The sequence below is a fragment of the Diceros bicornis genome, chromosome 6, assembly GCF_020826845.1.
Source record: "Diceros bicornis minor isolate mBicDic1 chromosome 6, mDicBic1.mat.cur, whole genome shotgun sequence".
NCBI classification, from domain to species: Eukaryota; Metazoa; Chordata; class Mammalia; order Perissodactyla; family Rhinocerotidae; genus Diceros; species Diceros bicornis.
This window is the reverse complement of record NC_080745.1, coordinates 88,600,081-88,619,013: the sequence shown is the minus strand read 5'-3', so window position 1 is coordinate 88,619,013 and position 18,933 is coordinate 88,600,081. Positions and strand designations below refer to the sequence as shown.

The 18,933-nt window shown below is 41.0% G+C and overlaps 1 protein-coding gene across 1 annotated transcript in view; it reads left to right on the top strand.

Moving 5' to 3' along the window:
• Positions 1–18,933, top strand: part of ADAM12 (ADAM metallopeptidase domain 12) — a 130,397-nt gene that overhangs the window by 107,557 nt on the left and 3,907 nt on the right. Inside the window, exons 17-19 of the mRNA XM_058544398.1 lie at positions 272–407; positions 1,021–1,129; positions 3,019–3,201. Of these exons, the coding sequence (XP_058400381.1) occupies positions 272–407; positions 1,021–1,129; positions 3,019–3,201 (428 nt within the window). The remainder of the gene's footprint in view (positions 1–271; positions 408–1,020; positions 1,130–3,018; positions 3,202–18,933) is intronic.

Genomic DNA, 18,933 nt, shown 5'->3' with positions numbered 1-18,933 from the left:
GGCTGTGTGGCCAGGGCCGTGGTCCCACCTCCCAGACTCTATCCTGTTCAGCAAGTTCCAGAGTTGTCAGAAAGAATGATGGCCACATATATTGAACCTCAGACACGACATTTGACACGAGGCTCATTGGTCAGTACATCATTCAGGGATTTACCCACTTCATTTCTGTTCCTTCCTTCAAAGCTCGCTTTGCCGTAAATGTCACAATTTGATACTTCCCGTATGTCATTGTAACTGCCTTCCTCCCTGAGTCCAGTGCATTTTGTTTCAGATAACCAAGGTTTAACTATAGGAATTCTGGTGACCATCCTGTGCCTTCTTGCTGCTGGATTTGTGGTTTATCTCAAAAGGAAGACATTGATCCGACTGCTGTTTACAGATAAAAAAACCACCATTGAAAAGCTGAGGTACCCTGGGTTTGGGTCATTTTTTCAAGAAATGGTGGTTGAAAGAATGTACAATCAACCGCTTCTCACTTCATTTTCCTTAGCAGAGAGTAGGTCAGATTTTCTGGATAGTAACACTGGTTTTTTGGGTTTTTAAGATTTCTGCCAGACCAGCTGCCTCCTTTACTTTCCCTTCAACTATTTACTGCTTGTTACCTAAATAAGCAGGGTGTTGATGAATCCCGCAGATGTAATTTTTCCCCTCCTTACTTTAGTGATTTTTGCAATACATGGAACGTTAAAATATTTTCATCAGATGGGGTAGCTTTTGATTCAAATGTATCCAAAGACATTATTGCTGAATTGCCAGCTTTATACAAAAACATGTCACAAAGCTGCATTTCTATGGATTGCAAGAGCTGATTTAACAGAATAGTGGCTTTGGGGGGAAAAAAATCAACATTTATTTTTTAATCTTGTAAGAGTCTGAGATGGTTTTTCCTTTGCGTGCTTACCACACTGAGTTAAAATAAGTAAATTATTTTTTTGGGTGTCATTGTGAACAAAATAGAAACAGTTAAGTCAACCAGAGGGGACGATGCCCTTGGATCTCACGTGTGGAATTGCATTGCAGATGTGTGCGCCCTTCGCGGCCACCCAGTGGCTCCCAGCCTGGTCAGGCTCACCTCACCCACCTCAGCAAAGGCCCGATAAGGAAGCCGCCACATTCCAACACCCTTAAGGTACGTTTTAAACATAAGTGGTTAGCGTGCGCATGAAGACACGGGTTTTTCAATACGAGCTTGAATAAGAATAGATCCTGGACGCTGAGTTAACACACTCAGTTCAACGAAGGCTTACTGAGAAGATGGTCAGGGGCTGGAAGGAGGCTCTCGGTGCCCCATGGAAGCTCTGCTAGATTCTCTTAGGAGAGTCTCTGTGTGACGTGGTGTGTCGTACGTCGTGAATCACGATCTCTCCAGTCACTAGACTTGCCAAATTCCCAAGAGGCCCACTGGGTCTGCCACTCAAGCAGGTTCCTGACCCTGGGTCCCTCCTGTGGTTTAAGAATGCCACCAACTGGGTTTGGGCAAGCTTCTTTGGCCCACTGTTACTTCCAGGGTCATTCTAAGAGTTACACTGAGCCCTTGGGCCCACTTTTGCTCCACCCCTGGGGTGTAGAAGCTCTGTCCATCCTGTGGTTTCAAAGAGCTGGATCCTTAACCCAAACAACCTCCTGGCTGCCTACTGTCTCTTAACTTTCCTGCTACGTTGGTGGCTTATTACTAGAGTTCACTCTAATACTTAGTTTTTCCACCAAGCGTTTCTGATGTATCCACAAGAATTCTTGAATATTGAACTCATTCAACAGGAATCCAAATTATGGCAGTGAAAAGTGTTGGTGTCTAGAAATGACCAATGATTTTTAAAATCATTATCACTATTCAGTAGGCAACGAACTATTTTATCTCCCTTGATCTAAAAAGTATAGAGGGTTGGGTTCCAAAGAAGAGGCTGCCATTCCTGAAAATTTCACTACCTTTCATCCCCAAACATGGGACTATAGCAAGAACAGCTTCATTTGTGAAAATAAAAACGCAGCTGTATCTTGAAGAATCAAAAATGGGAAATGACCCAAATATCCATCAACAGGTAAAAGGATAAACAAACTTTGTTATATTTACACATGAATGCTACTCAGCAATAAGATGGAATGAACTATTGATATACACAACATCATGGATGAATCTCAAAATAATTATGGCGAGTAAAAGAAGCCAGACAAAAGAGTACATACTCCATGATTCATTTGTATAAAATTCTAGAAAATGCAAACTAATTTATAGTGACAGCAGATCAGAAGTTGCAGCAAAAGGGAGAGGGGGAAGGGCCAGGGGGAACGCTGACAAGGAATCTCTTGGGGGTGACGGATGTGTTCATTATCTTATTGTGATGGTTTCGTGGGTTTGGACATACATCAAATTTTCCCAAATTGTATGCTAAATATGTGCAATTAATTGTATGTCAATTATACCTCAATAAAGCTGTTTTTAGAAAGAGAGAAAGGAAGAAAGGAAGAAGGGGCAGGAGAGTGAGGCACAAGGCCCACGCTACATGTGTTCTAATCTGTCACTAAAAACAAGGGCACCACACAGGAGAAGATCCTCCAGATGCAGGCCCCTAACCTCAGCCCTGGCTTCCAGAAGCTTCGACTCTCCTTCCCTAGAAGTTTTTCTTGGTTCTCATGGAGCCTCGTGTGCATTAAGCGATGTCTCGTTTTCACAACTCCTTCCTAATTTCGTTAAGATATGGTCTGTGTCTTCATACTTGTTGCCACTTCCTCAAGTGCCTTGAATCTATTTGTTAATGAATTAAGCCACTTTTTTAAAAATTCAAATAGAAATCAATCCGCCTATTCCAGATTGAGAGGGAGGGGTGCTTCTGTTAAATTTTGCAGTTTAAATAAATAATAATAGATTCCCTCTCATGTAACTCCTTGATTTCTTTCCCTGACTCCACCCCACTTCCCCCTTCAGTTATAGCAGACTACTTAGCACTGCTTTTTCCTTAAGGAATTACAGATAATTTTGAGACCTATCATATCATGGCTTTTTGCTTTGAAACCCTGCAGGACAATCCCAGGAGATTGCTGCAGTGTCAGAACGTTGACATCAGCAGACCCCTCAAAGCCCTGGACGTCCCTCAGCCCAATTCGCCTCATCGAGTGCTCCCAGCTCTCCACCAGGCTCCTCCTCGTGTGCCCACCGTCCCCGCCAGACCCCTGCCGGCCAACCCTGCACTCAGGCAGGCCCAGGTAGGCCTCAGCTGCTGATTGGGTGGATGTGGTTCCAGTATAGACTCTGCTACTTGCTAATGTCTGAACTTGGACAAGTTGCTTAACTTCTCGTTGCTTCTATAAAATGGAGATAATTCAGCTCCTCGGATGGTTAAATGAGATAATCCATGTGAAGCATTTAGTACAGCGCTTGGTGTATAGTAAGGGTGCAGTGCATTTTACATGCTATAAATAACATTTTTATATTCAGAATAGTGAAGGCGGCTATGCAACCTATCATCTAAACCAGGACACTTTTGAGAATGGCAGGAACACTATTAATCAGTAGGCCTGGACAATAAAACAGAGACGGTCACTTTAGGAATAATAATGGGCATTCTTTCTTACCATTTTTCATTTTCTAAATTATTTACAAAAATTTTACCACCCATTGAGTTTCTCCACACCAGACCCGGCACTGTATCCCACACTTTGTGTCTATCATCTCATTTTTATGCTGTTTTTGGAGGTAACAGTTTCTGTTGGTTATGACCAAGAATGTGACATCATTTCACGATAGGAAACTTATGGGGTTTGGGGGATAAAAATAATCAAATGAAAAGCACAGAGACAATCACTGGTAATTTTTTCACTGCTATCATTGTTATTTTTTCTCCTAGTAATTTTTATATATTTATATTATTTTGAATATAATTATTCTCTATGTACATTGCTTTATATACTGTTTTTTGCCTTAAAGTCATTCCCATTTACTGTGGCGTTAGAAATCTTAAAAATATTATTTTAACAGTAGCACTATATGTGAATATAAAATAATTTTTTAAGTACTTGCCAATTAGTGGTCATGTTTGTATGTCTCTAATTTTTGCTATTATGAATAGCTCTGTTATGAAGGCCTAGACTGATAAATTTTGGACCACTTTAATTATTCCCTTAGGAGAGATTCCTAAAAGTTAAAATATTGGGTTGAAAAATGGTATAACCATTTTAGGCCTCCTAATATATAAATTAAAAATTTTTTCAGAACTGTTATATACATTTATGTTCTCACATTATTATAAAGCATCTGTCTCACCATGACTTTGTTAGTACTAAGTTATCCAGCCCCAAACGTCAATGATTAACATTTCAAAGCTTTGCCAATTTGATACATGAAACAAAATAGCTCATATATTTTTCCATCTAATGGTTCTACCAATTACTGAAAGGGGATGTTGAAGTTTCCAACTATAAGTGTGTCTCCTTTTAGTCCATCAGTTTTTGCTTCATGTATTTTGAAGCTCTATTGTTTGTGATACACACAATTAGGATTACTGTGTCTTCTTGGTGAATTGACCTTTTTATCGTTATGTAATGTCCATCTTTAGCTCTGGTAATTATTTTTGTTCTAAAATCTACTGTGTCTCGTATTAATACATCTACTTCAGTTTTCTTTTAATTAGTGTTTGAAAGGTTTGGCTTTTTCCTTCTTTTTTACTTTTAACCTATCTATGTCATTTTATTTGAAATGCGTTTCTCAGAGATAGCATATAGTTGGGCTGTATATTTTTTTCATCCATTCTGTCAGTCACTGTCTTTTAATAGATTTGTTTGGACCACTTACATTTAATGCGATTATTGATATGTTAGAATTTAAGTCTGCCATTTTAATACTGTGTTTGTTCCCTCTGACTTTTGTTATATCTTGCTTCTCTTTCCTGAATTCCTATGGGTTTTGTTTGTTAGTGCCGTTGAGTCAATTTCATCAATTTTTCGCGCCATCCTCTCACCTTCCAGCACTATATCAGACAATGCTCCACTCTATTCATAGAGTTTTCCTGGCCAGTTTTTTCAGAAGTGGGTAGCCAGGCCCTTCTTCCTAGTCTGTCTTAGTCTGGAACCTGTCCACATGGGTGACCCTGCTGGTGTTTGAAATACCAGTGGCATAGCTTTCAGCATCACAGCAACACGCTGCCACCATAGTATGACAACTGACAGATGGGTGGTGTGGTTCCCTGAATGGGAAACAAACCTAGGCCACAGCAGTGACAGTGCTGAATCTTAACCACTAGACCACCAGGGCTGGCTTTTCTATGGGTTGTTGAACATTCTCTAGTATTCCTTGTTGATTTATCTGTCATGTTTTTGAGTGTATGACTCTGTTTAGTTTTTTATTTGGTTGCTCTGGGACAAGGTTTCTCAATCTCGGCGTTATTGACATTGGGGCTGGATAACTCTTTCTTGTTTGAGACTGTCCTGTGTATCGTAAGACGTTTAGCAGCGTCTTTATTTCTACCAACTAGATGGCGGTAGCATGTGTAATCGTGTCCCCAAAGATTGCCAGATGTCCCTGGAGGACAAAAGTCCCCTGATTGAAAACTGCTGCTCTAAAGATTACAATATATGTACATAATTTATCACAGTCCACTAGTATCAATATTGTATCACTTCAAGTGAAATATGAAAATTTTACCAGCTTTTAGTTCCCTTTATCCCTCTCCTTTTATGATATAGATGTCTTAAATGTTACCTTGATGTACATTGAGAACCACTTCAGATGTTGTAATTTTTGCTTTCAACCATCAAGCATGATTTTTAAAACTTAGGAAGAATAGTCTACTCCATCCACTCATATATTCACCCTTTCCATTATTTCTTTTCTGTCCAAAAAACTTCTTTTAGCTATTCTATTAAAGCAGGTCTGCTGGTGACAAGTTCTCTTAGCTTTCCTTCATCTGAAAATGTCTATTTTACCTTTATTCCTGAAGGATATTTTCACTGGATATAGAATTCTGGCTTGACTGTTTTCTTCTTTCAACCTCTGAAAAATGTTCCACTTCCTCCTGGCCTCCATAGTGATAAGAAATCCACTGGAAGTCCTGCCCACAGCCTGTTCCAGGGAAGAGATGTGGCCTGTTATTGCAAGGAAGGATGGAAAGCAGGGCTCTGCCACCTCCAGGCAGTGGTGCCCAGTGAGCAGGGCCGGGGGCTTGGCTTTTTTCTGATGTCACCTGAGCTGGAGTAAGGTCAGGTAGGGTCAAATGTTTCTCTCTGACTGGTTACCGTTGTCCCTGTCTTTTGGCTAGAGTTAGCAGGTCATTTTGGGGCCTTTTTTTGTCTGGTGCCATTGGCATTTCCAGATTGGGGGCCTCTCCAGAGGCCAGACCAAGATATAGAAAAGGCAAAAACAAAAACCAAGAACTACTGGGTAATTCCTTGAGTTCTGAGGTCCCTAGCCAGTCTACTTACGTTTTCTTCAACTTTCAGAGGCTCTTGTCAGTTGCTTTATAAATTTTCTCCAGACGTTTTTATTGTAATTTGCAGGAGGAATATGGTGAAATATGCTTATTCCATCTTGTCCAGACCTCATTTCTTTTTGTGTTTCTTTGATTACTGGTACGCTTGAACTGCTTTTTGTATATCTATTAACTAATGGTGTGCTGGTAAATTGGCTGTCAAAAAAAAGCCTTGATTTGTAGATGATTTCTCTGCTGTAAAATCTCCCACCATGGCCAATGGCAAGCTGTTAACGTGATGTCACTGAACGAGGAGCAGAGAATTGGTGAGGTGAGCCAGTACCAGCCAGCTCCAGCCTACAGCTGCGGTGAACTGTATCTGTTCTGTGAATTGTCTGTTCCTATTTGCCTACTTTTCTCTATTTGAGAGATGGAGTTTTTCTTCCTGGTTTGTAAGAGTTTATTTTAATAGATTAAGAATATTTACCCTTTGCTAGTAATGTAAACATTTTCCCTAATTGGTCTTTTAATTTTATTTATGATATTTTTTGGTATAAAAGGAATTCCAGTTTTGAATATTAAATTTATTTATCTTTTCTTTTGTGAATTCTCCCATTCCTTTTGTGCTTACTGAGTCCTCTCCCATTTCAGTATCAGTTAAGATCCACCTATAATTCCTTCTGTTTATTTGGTTGGCTGTTGACAGGTCCATCTTTTACATATGTTTTCTAACCTGTCTTGGATTTACGTTGGTGGAAAGTGGTGGGCACGTCCTCAGCTTTTCTTGGCTATGAACTTATTTGAGAATCTGATGAAAGCTATGAACAATGCACCAATACTCAATATTTTGCCTGCAAATTTCAGACATCCACAAATCCTATAAGCCCCTTCCCCATGGATTCCCTTGCACTGAGGCTTTTTATGTCTCCCTCTAAGCCACTCGCCTGTGCACCCTGTCAAACTGGATGGTCTCTGACAGACCATGTGATGTGAGGAAAGCGATTTCTACTTGCTGGTGTCTTTTTTCCTACCAGCAGTGAATGCCTACAGAAGTGACTCCTTCAAGATTTCCTTTAAAGCAGGCCCCAAAAAGGCCTTCATTCTGTTTTATGAAACTAAGGAAATGTTACCCTTTAAACATTAGTAACTGAAAAATCCCCATTTCTCATTCCAGGCTGGTGTCTGTCTGGAGCTTTTCCGAGACATATGATATGGATTAAGCTCACGCGCTCTCCTATCACACATAGGGAACTGGAATTAATTCCATGCAGGTGTAGTGAATGTGGGGCGGTGGCTCTTGTTTGGCAGCACAGATTGAATCCACTGACATTTTGTACTTGAGAGCTCCCCTGCCCTGCCCCACACAACGTGACAAACACACAATCTTACCATCTCAACATCCCAGAAGGAAAATGCTATCATAAACACTACGGTATTGATCAACCTCACATCCAAAAGCTAAGTTAGTGCTTTACAGAAAACATTGGATCTTTCCGTGAAACTGTTTGATTTTTAAAAATCTAGGACCATTGAATCAACTCCTTCTCTTGTCCACAGTGTACTTTCCAGTGTACCATTTCCTTCACGGCAAAATCACCCTCGGAATTCAAGCTTCTCAGCCTAACCCCTCAGCCTTGATCAAGGAAACAAACTTTAATTCCTTTTCATCCCGTCAACTATTTTAGAGGAAAATAATTCAGTGTATTCATCTAGCTGTTAGCTGACTGCTGCCAAGCTCTCCTGAACAACAACCTGAGCATGAAAGGCAAAGCGTGGGCTGGAGAAAAGGATGGTAAAATGATGAAAAAAAATAAGAGGTCACAGGCGTGTGTGATCACCTACGATTGCGCACGTAGGCAGGGAACATCGTAGAAGCCTTTTGCTGTGCTTGGCATTGAATCTGCCCTGATTTGTGTATTAGGTTAACAATCCACTGGGAGCATGCACTTAAACGGGAGGTCAGATAGATCAGCACACGTCTGCGTATTACAAGCCACTTCAGAAGCACCAGGGGAGTTTTTCTGCACCTACTACTGCTGAGTAGAGAGTTCATCTCAGACTTTGGAAGGGAAAGAGAAACAGGGGAAGGTATAGGAGTGGCTACACATGAATCCCGGAAGGCTTTGAGAGACTGGTGATGGTCAATCTTGAGATATTTTATGTTGTTTTTTCTCTGATTAGAAAAGTCTTAAAAATCATCCAACTCTGTACCCCAAAAAAGTCAATTTTACTATATGCTAATTTTTTTTAAAAAAGTAATATGTATTAAAGGGAGAAAACACAAGTGCATACCAAGCATATGTCTTGAGCAGAATTCTGAAAGAGCGTTCCTGGGAAGAAGCAACTTCAGGCAGCAGGGTTGAGCTCTGACACCAAGGCATGGGGACGGGGAGAGATCAGATGGGCATTCAAAAGCTGTGCATAATAGAGTGAAGGGATCACTTTCCTTGACTTCAGATGAACTGACTTGACTTTCAGGAGGGAAGGGGACCCCAAAAACACCAGGCGAGCTAGGGACTCTAGGAGGAGTAACATCTGACACCGAGTTTTACATTTTCCTTTTCTGATGCTGGTTCACTTACGACATCCTCAAACCTTCAGGGAAGTGTGCTAACCACCACAGCGTAGTGTCGATCTCAAGTTGGTTGGAGAATGAAGGAGAAGCTGCCATCACACGGGGGGCAAATGTCTAGGGAGAGGACAGCATCCTGCAGAGTCGGGCCTGAGATGCTAAGAAAAGACCAGACAGCAGCCTCGAGAAGGAGTCCAGAGAGGGAGGGGCAGCCCGAACACAGATACCACCCAGGGATCCTGAGAAAATTTTGGGTACAGATGGACTATCCTACCGTCACACAAGAGAGGGTCTCAAGTTACTAAATTTGAATTTAAAAATAAGTGTGACTCAAAGACTAGAAAAATATGAGGACACTCAGGTGATATTCTTAACTGGCAAACATCAGTGTGCGTAACTTTATTCCTGGATGAGAAAAACGAAGGAACAGAGACAAGCTCTTCAGGGAGTTTCATTAGATTTCTAGGACATATCCAACTGAAATCACCAATTTTGATTAATTGGCTTAATTAATTTAAAGTTTAAATTAAAACATAATGTCGCATTTAAGAAATAGGTTTCTCTGCTCACAGAAAATTATGTCTAGAGAAGACTGTGCTAAGAAGTAGCAAATCAAAACACAATTTTCTGCTGTGAGACTAAAATGTGCCATGATTCTAAAGGGAGTCTAAGTGGCACCTTCAATTCATAGAGGGGCTATTCTTCTAGAAAGTAAAAACCTCGTGAAAGTGTCACTCAGTTAGCATTCACCTGTATATTTTTTTAAGGTTTGCCCCATAAAATGGCGTTTGAACTATACATGCTGATCTCTGGTCGTATTTGGTTTGGGGTTGTTTGTATTTTTCTAAGCCCTTGGTTTCCTGGAAAATGTTAGGAAGTGGGTTTCCTCCTTGCAATCTTATCAGTGCGTTATAATACTGAAGTAACTGGCTAAGATTGTTTTTCCAGTCAGATTAGCTTTCTTGGTAGAATAATAGGAAGCAACAAAGGACAACTGATCCGTCCCTTAGATTGGTTTTTGCTGAATCCAAGTCCTTTCCTGACACAGCTGATAGGCCTGTGAGAATATTTGCCAACGGTGTTTGTGGCACTACTTGTCTGCACTGTGCAAATTCCAGCAAAAAAGCCGTGTCAGGATTAATTTCTATTTTTATTCTTATAACCAAATAGTATATAAATGTATATGTGTTTGAGTGTGTTACTAATTTTTTTGGTATAAGGAGCTCCTAGTTGTGTTTTGAACTTTTATAAAATAGCAAACATTTATTGCACACCAATTATGTGGCTGGTACTACTGAGTTAAGCACTGTACCGACATTTCTAACCCTCTCAAGGAGACTAGGAGGCACATACTGCCATTAGCCCCATTTTACAGAGGGGGAAACAAGATAGATACAGTGAGGCCAAATAGCTTATCTAGTAAGGCCCGCAGAGGTAGAGAGCCAGGGCTCAAGCCCCCATTCTCTACCTGCAGTCTTAAAATGGATGCACATACAGATGGATGGATGGATGGATGGGTGGGGGGATGGATGGATGTGTGGATGGATGGATGGATGGGAGAAAGAAACTGCAGTGAAGGTGGGTATGGTTAGCATATTTTAGACCACTGACTGCCTCAGCAATCTTTAATTCATTTTCCCTGCCTTTGCCACAGAGATACAAGGTAACGAGGGGGAGGAGAGGGAACCTTCTGGCCTTGTGCAGAGCCTCAGTCTGTAACAAGAGAGTCTTGCATTTCTCTTTTCTTTTACTTGTAACACTATCATGCTCCAGTCACTCTTGTCTTAATTGGTCTTTCTTGGAACCAGCCCTCGCTCAGAACCATAGCAATAGTTGAGTTGCGTTTCAAATATCTGTAGCATCTTAAACGTAGAAGGCTCTATGCATTTTCTGAAGAGGTGGAGATTCAGTTCCACGTGTCTGACAGACAGGACATTTCTCCTAATCAACACCTTATCTGTGTCTGTAGAAGATACAACATACCATATTTTGTAAAACAAGACTGGCCAACCTTGTACAGTCTCTTCTGACTGAGAAAAGACAGCGGAGAAATCAGATTTGCTAAGGTAGCCTTGGAGGGAGAGGGGGTCTATTTCAAGGAGGTCCAAATCCCTCCCCCTCAGACCCCCATAAAGAGCGATAAACAATTAACACGGGCTGTTATTGGTAAGCAGCAGCTATTCATTCATAAACCCCTTGTCAGGATATAAATGTGAACAAAACGAATTAATTTAGACCATGATTTCAGAACGATCAGATGATGGCCAGTTCATTCTGAGGTTAAGCCTGAACTTTCAAAGTTGTCTTCAACAGAAAGAATCCGGCGTTTGAACGAATGAGGACTGTACCCTTTTGACCTATGTGGGTGTGTAATATTTAAACCGGCACTCACAGAGTCTGGAAATCTGATGATTTAGGTCCCTGTTCATCAGAAATGCCAGTATGTAATGAGAAAAGGAAATCCATTTGTCAAGATGTTCTCCCAAGGAAGTGAGATGAAATACGAGAAAACTGATCTTTATAAAAGCCTTCATTACTGTGGGCAAACGGAAAGCTAAGAACTGAGGAAAAGTGCTGGAAAGTATCCTTCCATGCCTGCTCTCTGCTTTCCAGATCTCACCCTTTCGCCCAGATGTTCTCTGGGAGCGCTCCTCCCACGAGTCTCCTCGGTCACCTCCTGCCTTGGCCTGGAGTTCCCTGGATCCCTGTTCTGCCCCGTTTCAGAAGGCACAGACTGGGTTATTCATCTCCAGGCACACCTAAGTCCATCCCTGGAACACAGTAGACATGTAGGAAATATGCTGGATGGATGTGAATTTTGAATAGTAAAAAATAAGCCTTGTCACAGTATCAGTTATTCCCTATGGGGCCATCACACTCAATGAGTCATGGGTTAATAAAAATTTGAGATACTTCCTCCTGTAAATCTAAAATGTAGCTACCAAGGTGTTGGACTCCCACTAACCTCTCCCTGCCACCTGCCCAGTACTTTCAGAAACTTTAACTGAAATTTCTTTGGTTTCATATCATACACTAGTTATTCACGTGACAAATCCATGTGATGGCTTTAAAAGTATCTGTTACATGCGGAAGCTCCGTGGAGAGAGAGAACTTCAGAGGGAAGTCATTCAAAGGGGTGTTTATTTTGCACTCATTTCTGTTACTATAAACACACAAATTGTTCGTGAAAAAACGGATGCCTGGGGCGGGCCCAGCAGCATAATGGTTAAGTTCACACACTCCGCTTCAGTGGCCCAGGGTTTGCAGGTTTGGATCCCGGGCACGGACCTACGCACCACTTATCAAGCCATGCTGTGGCAGGCATCCCACATAAAAAGTAGAGAAAAATGGGCACAAATGTTAGCCCAGGGCCAATCTTCCTCACCAAAAAAAAACCCCAGATGCCTGATATTTTCCCTTTATATCTAGTAATAGGTAACATATGCCTATAATTAGAAATTCCAGCAGTATAAAGAGTTATTCAGAAAACAATTAATCTCCCTCCCACCTCTGTGACCAGGCTCCTTTCCGAGAAGCAATCGTTATTATTAGGCTTTTTTTGTAAAATACGATTTGGAATATAGTGAAAAGTCTCATTTCTGTCTCTTTTTGCAGAGTAAAAGATTATGGAAAGTTTGGAAATTTCCAAACGCTCCGAATTGGAGAGAAAAATAGAATGAAACCTTGTCTTCCCATCACCCGTCTGCAGCAACCATCAGCTTGCTGTCACTCTTGTTTCATCTTAGATCCTTATTTTGAATTCAGATGGCAGCACACTGTGTCCTTTTTTCCACTTTGACTGTTCCATGTCAGTTATATGCAGATCCACCTCATTCTTTTCACTGGCTGCAGTCTTTCATTGTAGAGCCATACCCTGATTATTTAACCTGTGCCTTACTGATGGCCATAGGGGTTATTTCCAATCATTTGCTCCATCAAACAGGCATATTCTTGCCCAGCTCCCTTGGGCACACGCGTGAGGGTTGTCTGTAAGGTAAGTTCCTGGGAGCACAATTGCTGTTCAAAGGCCATATATATTTAGAAATTTGATAGATTAAGCAGAACTGCCTGTAAAAGAGGTATCCCAATTTCCGTTCCCCACGTCTTCACCCACACAATGTGTTCAGAAATTTTCTTCTTTTTGCCAATATGATAGGTAAAAAAAAAAAAAAAAGAAATGGTGTCTACATTTTTCTTGCTGTAAATAAATGAGGTGGAGCATCTTTTCACAGATTTAAGATCCGTTTGTTTTTTCCTTTTTCATGAACTGTCTTTTCGTCTCCTTTGCCATTTTTTATTGTCATGTTTAGAAAGGCTTGCCTACCCAAAGATTACAGACATATTTTTCCATTTTGTATACCTTCCTGATCTTTTTTCATATTTAAATATTGGATCCACCTGCTGTTTGTTTTAGTGTATAAAATGAAATAGGAATCCAACTTTACTTTTCTAGGTGAGCACTTAGGTAATCCTCAGCACCATTTGTTGTATTTGTGTCCTAATTTGCCCTTGACTAGCCTGTGTCTTCTTTATCAGATTTATCTGGTTTCTTCTCAACTCCATCTCACCCCCAAAGAACCAGCTCGAGGTTTTATGTGACTGTCTTTTTTCTACCGTTTGATTGTGGAAGAGTTACTTTAATTGCCTCTCCATGAATGTGAGACGGTACCTCCCTCACTGGACTTGGTGACAGTTAAATGAAAATATCTGACCTTATTAGAATGTCTGTGTGTAATAAGTCTTTGCTAAATGAGTTCTTAATTTTTCTGTTTTTCTAACTTATTATTTTGTGCTATTATCTTACTATTTCCCTTTTTCTTTTTAAGTTTATTTTGTTTTTCTAACTTCTTAGATCCTTATTTCATTTTTATTCATACTTATTTTATTCATACTATATTAATATAAGCATATGAGTCTAGGAATTTCCCTCTAAACACTGCGTTACTTGTGCTCATTGGCTCTAATCTGTAGTGTTTATAGTATTTATATTTTAAAAATAGTTTGTGTTTTCTCTTTTGCTTTCCTCTTTGGCCCAAAGATTGAAACTCTTTCTTCTTTTTTTTGTTGTTCATTTTTAAAATACTTAAAATATAGAAAAGTAAAAATAATCTAAAATTCACCCACATTTATACTACCATTGTTATCTCTGTTTTTCTATGTATATGCCTATTTAGATTTCAGATATATAATATGCATACATTCTCCTTTTTAAAAAAAAAAAGGAAAATCGAAACAGTACAGATAGTCACTATGACTATGTCAGCCCCCCTCCAGATGTAATCACTGTCATAAATTTGGTGTTTATTTTTTATAGAACCTTTCAAATATTTTTACATAAATATGTATCCATGAATAATATATAGTATTTTGTGTTGTTCAATTTACATAAATGGTATCAAACTATACTTAGAGTCACACAATTTGTACTTATACTCAACTATATTTTACTTTTATTTTTTGTCTCTATAAGTTCTCTTTGGCTGCTATTCAAATATGCTAGCTTGTCTTTTATTTCTTTCCACATGGTGAGAAAATTTGTTCTGATAATCCAAAGTCTAGTCTTTGGGTATGTTACTGCTGACGTTTCTATTGCTTTTCACTCACAATTCCTTACTTCTTTGTGTGCTTGGGTATTTTTCACTGTGAGCTGCTCATTTTCCTGGAAAACTATCTGGGAGCTCTTTGAAGTCTAGGATGAAGGTGTGGCCCTCCAGAGAGGATGCATTTTGCCTCCACCAGGTGCCCGGGGACAGGACCAGTTTTAGGCCCCTGAAATGGCTTGGGGCTGATTGAGCCACCCAGGTGATGTGATTTCAGTTTCAGCTCCTCAAGGGCAATTTGTGGTTAGAGGTTTATTTTCCTACCTTGGTCTGCCCAGCACCCACGGGACTCTCCTTACAGTCTCTTAGAGATAGGCAGCAGCATGGATTTACTTCTAGAACATTCTTACCTGAGGTATCGTCCTTTGCAGAGCCCAGCTTTATTGGGGAGAGGTCAGGAAAAGAATGGTCTCCTGTTAAACTTGGGCTGGTGTTGACCTTTGACTCCTGTATCCCTTGCGGTGAAAGGGTATCAAAACCAAAACCCAGGTTTCCCTAATTTGGCAATTGCCTGCAGCTTCAGTCTACTACTTACCTCTCTGGGCTTCCTCCTGCACTTAAATGTTGGCCAGATAACATCTCACTATCTTGTAGCTCATTGATGCTTTTAAGAAAAAAAATTAAATATATTTTATCCAACAGTTTTAGTGGTTTTACAGAGAGGGTAGGTCAAAATGACGCAGCATGCCATATTACTGGAAATGGAAGACCCACCTCCCGACTTCGGTTAGTTCTATAGTGTCTACATTATTACGGCTTGTAACGTTTACATTCTGTTCTATAGCCATAATTCCCACAATTTTGTTAGCCTTAGGTCTACATTGAAAGGATTCAGTGCTCATTGACAGTCTTTTTGCCACCGTTCCATTCCTTTTCTGGCTGACTGAAGTCCATTCCGTTGTAATTTCTTCCAGAAGAGCTCTTGAAAAGTATATTCCCTGAATGTTTGCATGTTCAAAGACATTTGGCTGTTGCTTCAATTTTTCAGTGACAGTTTGGGTATAAAATTGATGGATCACACTTTCTTTCCCCGAAACTCTTGTGCACGTGCTTCCTCTCTCTGATCTGGAGAAATCAGAAGCCGGCTTCTTTCTTTTTTCCTTGTAAGTGACATGATTCCATATCCTTGAAGTCCAGTGGCTTTCATAGGTTGTTCCTTCCTTAACACTGATGAGGAGATGTTTGCCATCTCCCCCAGGCAAACAGTGTGCCCTTTCTATCCATAGATTTGACTCTATTTCAGAAAAGTTGTTACAATGTAAATCTCGGTATCTTTTCTGTCTTTACTGTTTGCTCAGTGACACCATTTATGGATGTGTTGTATCATTTTTGTCTGTGGTCGTTTCTGTCTGTGGTCTGTTCTCTCATTTACTGTCTAACCCCCTTGAGCTATTGCTCATTTCTGTCAAGTAGGAACCCCACAGCCCTGTGTTCAGTACTGTCTTGGTCCTTGGTTTTCATCATTCTTTTATTTTTTTCTTCCCCTTTTCTCTTGAGTTTTGCCAGCTCCCTTTTCATTTCCTTATGTATACATTTTGCAGGGTAGGTTCTTAGTTTGCCTTTTGTTTATCAGGGTCCCTTCCTTCCTCTTTCTTTTAATTTTGTTTAGTGTGTCTAACTCCTCTTTAAAGAGGGAGGAGTTCTTCCTGGAAAACCAGTAGCAGGACAATCGGGGGAAAGGCCAGGCCAGTGCTCAGAGCCAGCTCCACGCAGTCCACTCGCCTCTCGGGGGACCCTGGGACGGAGGGCTCTGAGGAATGTCGGTGGATTGGCCTTCCCTGCTTTCAGCACAGACCCTGCTCCAGGCTTGCACAGAGGGCTGGGCCCATCTGCACTGCTGCTCATTCAGCCTGACACACCATGGTATCTGCTCATTCCTTGCTCCCGTCCCAAGCAGGGGTGGCTGGTTTTCCCCTCTGTCCTCCGCCACGTTGGCCACGGCTGGCGTCCTTTCTCATGGTCTTTCCTCACCCTAGCCTGAGGGACACTTTGCATCCGTTTGCATATATTCCTTTGGGAATAAGGTTTCCTCAAAGATGGAGTTTTGCTCATTTTTGTATATTTTCTTTACTGTTTTCGGGTAGTTTCAGAAAGAAGGGGCCAGGGTCATCTTACAGATAGGTAAAAGAGTGTCCTTTTTTTTTTTTTTTTTTTTTTTTTTTTTTTTTTTTAAATTTTTTATTTATTTATTTTTTCCCCCAAAGCCCCAGTAGATAGTTGTATGCCATAGTTGCACATCCTTCCAGTCGCTGCATGTGGGACGCGGCCCCAGCATGGCCGGAGAAGCGGTGCATCGGTGCATGCCCGGGATCCGAACCCAGGCCGCCAGCAGGGGAGCGCGCGCACTTAACCGCTAAGCCACAGGGCCGGCCCCAAGAGTGTCCTTTTAAGAGAGCAGATTTGTTAAGACTCCTGCTTTTGCTGAATAAAGAATAAAAAGGAATTGAGGCCTTTCCCTGAGAACCAGTTGTCCTTGGTGTTATCTCTCAGTGTGTATTCCTCACGGCCCGAGACAGGCTGAGGATGGATAGTGGTGGTGTTTGTGCTGCCCTGGCCCTGTGGGAGCCTGTCGGGGATCTCTGTGGCATCTCTGGCATTTTCCTGCGATAACATCCGGTCTTCCTGCAGAGATCTCTCCAGATAAGCAGGATGCATTTACTCTGGCTTATCATTGCAGAAGGAGATAACAGTTGAGAATTCTTTGTGATGATGGTCAAGGCAAAAAGCTATATTTGGATTGAAAACTTTGTTCCCAACCCTCTAAAAAATTTGAAATATGTGGTTATGGCTAGAACCTGAGCAGAAAATGGGGAAATGGGACAACGCTATTTAATAGCATATCTCAGTTTTTCTCCAGTATCTAAAAGGGAGAAACACGGGGGTCTGAATTCCTCATTTCCTTGTTTAAAATGAAAATAGGTCTAAGGGAATATTTATTGAGTGTGAACATCCTGACCTACAGTCATTGCTTGGCTCCCTTCGAGTGACTCTTTGTGGCCAGGCTGGACTGGCCTTCTCTGGGCAAGCCCTGCTTCAGGTTTTGCAAAGGCAGCATGAGAAGCAGTGCCTAAAAGGGAGTGTGGAAATTCCACCCCTTCCTCCAAGGTCGAAGCAGGTGCAGCTAGTGCTTCTTCCCAAATGTTTCATGGGTTCCACATCTCCATCTGCCTGATATCTGAGACGTGAGGATGCGTCGGCTTGCACGAACTCCACTGTGCTATTTTGTCCCAGTTATAGGCCTGGTGGGAAGCTGGCATCTCACCTAGGCGGCATCTGTGCGTGTGACCTGTTTCATGTTTCCATCAAAAGCATGTCCTGGGCATGGCAGGAGGAAGCAGAATGGCACCTTGGCTGATCCCTGGGTTTGAAGTCAGAACTTTCAATCGACATCTCAACTGTTTGGGCTTTTATCACTATGGTGACCATATAATTTATCCTCTAAACCAAGACACATCTAAGAGAGTGTCATTAATAATTAAACAGGGCCATAAACATAAATTGGGAATGTCCCAGGCAAACCAGAATGAATGGCCAACCTAATTATCTCCTAAATTTCCGTGATAAATTCAAATGTATTGAGATACATTGTAACATATATCTCACTTTTTCTCCAGCAGTGCAATAAAAACCTGACATTATCTTTATTGTCAAGACTAGATACTTATTCATACTTAGCAGCAAAAATGCTATCATTTAGTGATGAATTATTTAATCCTCAAAGCCTTTCAATTTTATGGGTCCATGCATTCATTTTTACATTACACACTCATATCTTGCTCATAGTCTTCTGCCACCTTATAGGACACGCAGTTTGATTTATTGCCATAGTTTATTACCCAGAATTTGTTGGTAGGGTTACGGTGCTTTTAGCTGGTAATTTCACTCCATCAATAAGAGCTGTAGTAGAGCAGCTAACACTCAGTGGACACTGTGCCAGGCTCTGTGCTAACAGCTTTACTCAGGTAAAGAGATTTACAGGTAATAGCTCACTTAATCCTCACATCAACCCCATGAAGAAGGCTCTATTATCATCTCCTCTCTACAACACAAAGAAGTTAAATAACTAACGTTTATTGACTCACAGAGCTAGTAAGTGCAGAGCCTGGTTGAATATGCAAACAGGCTGACTTTAGGACTCACGCTCTTAGGCACATTCTATAGCCGTTATTCCTAGTTAAGGAATTTGCTCTATTCTATATTCTACAGCCGGTTAATGTTTCCTTAAATGAGAACTGATGCAGAAATGTCACTTTTAAGCCCGTCCCTCTTCAGTGGCTCTTTCTTATTCCAATTTGCCCATTGTTCCAACTTGGCATATTTTCCATACAGCTCTGGTTTACAAACTTCTGTGGTAGCTTCCTTT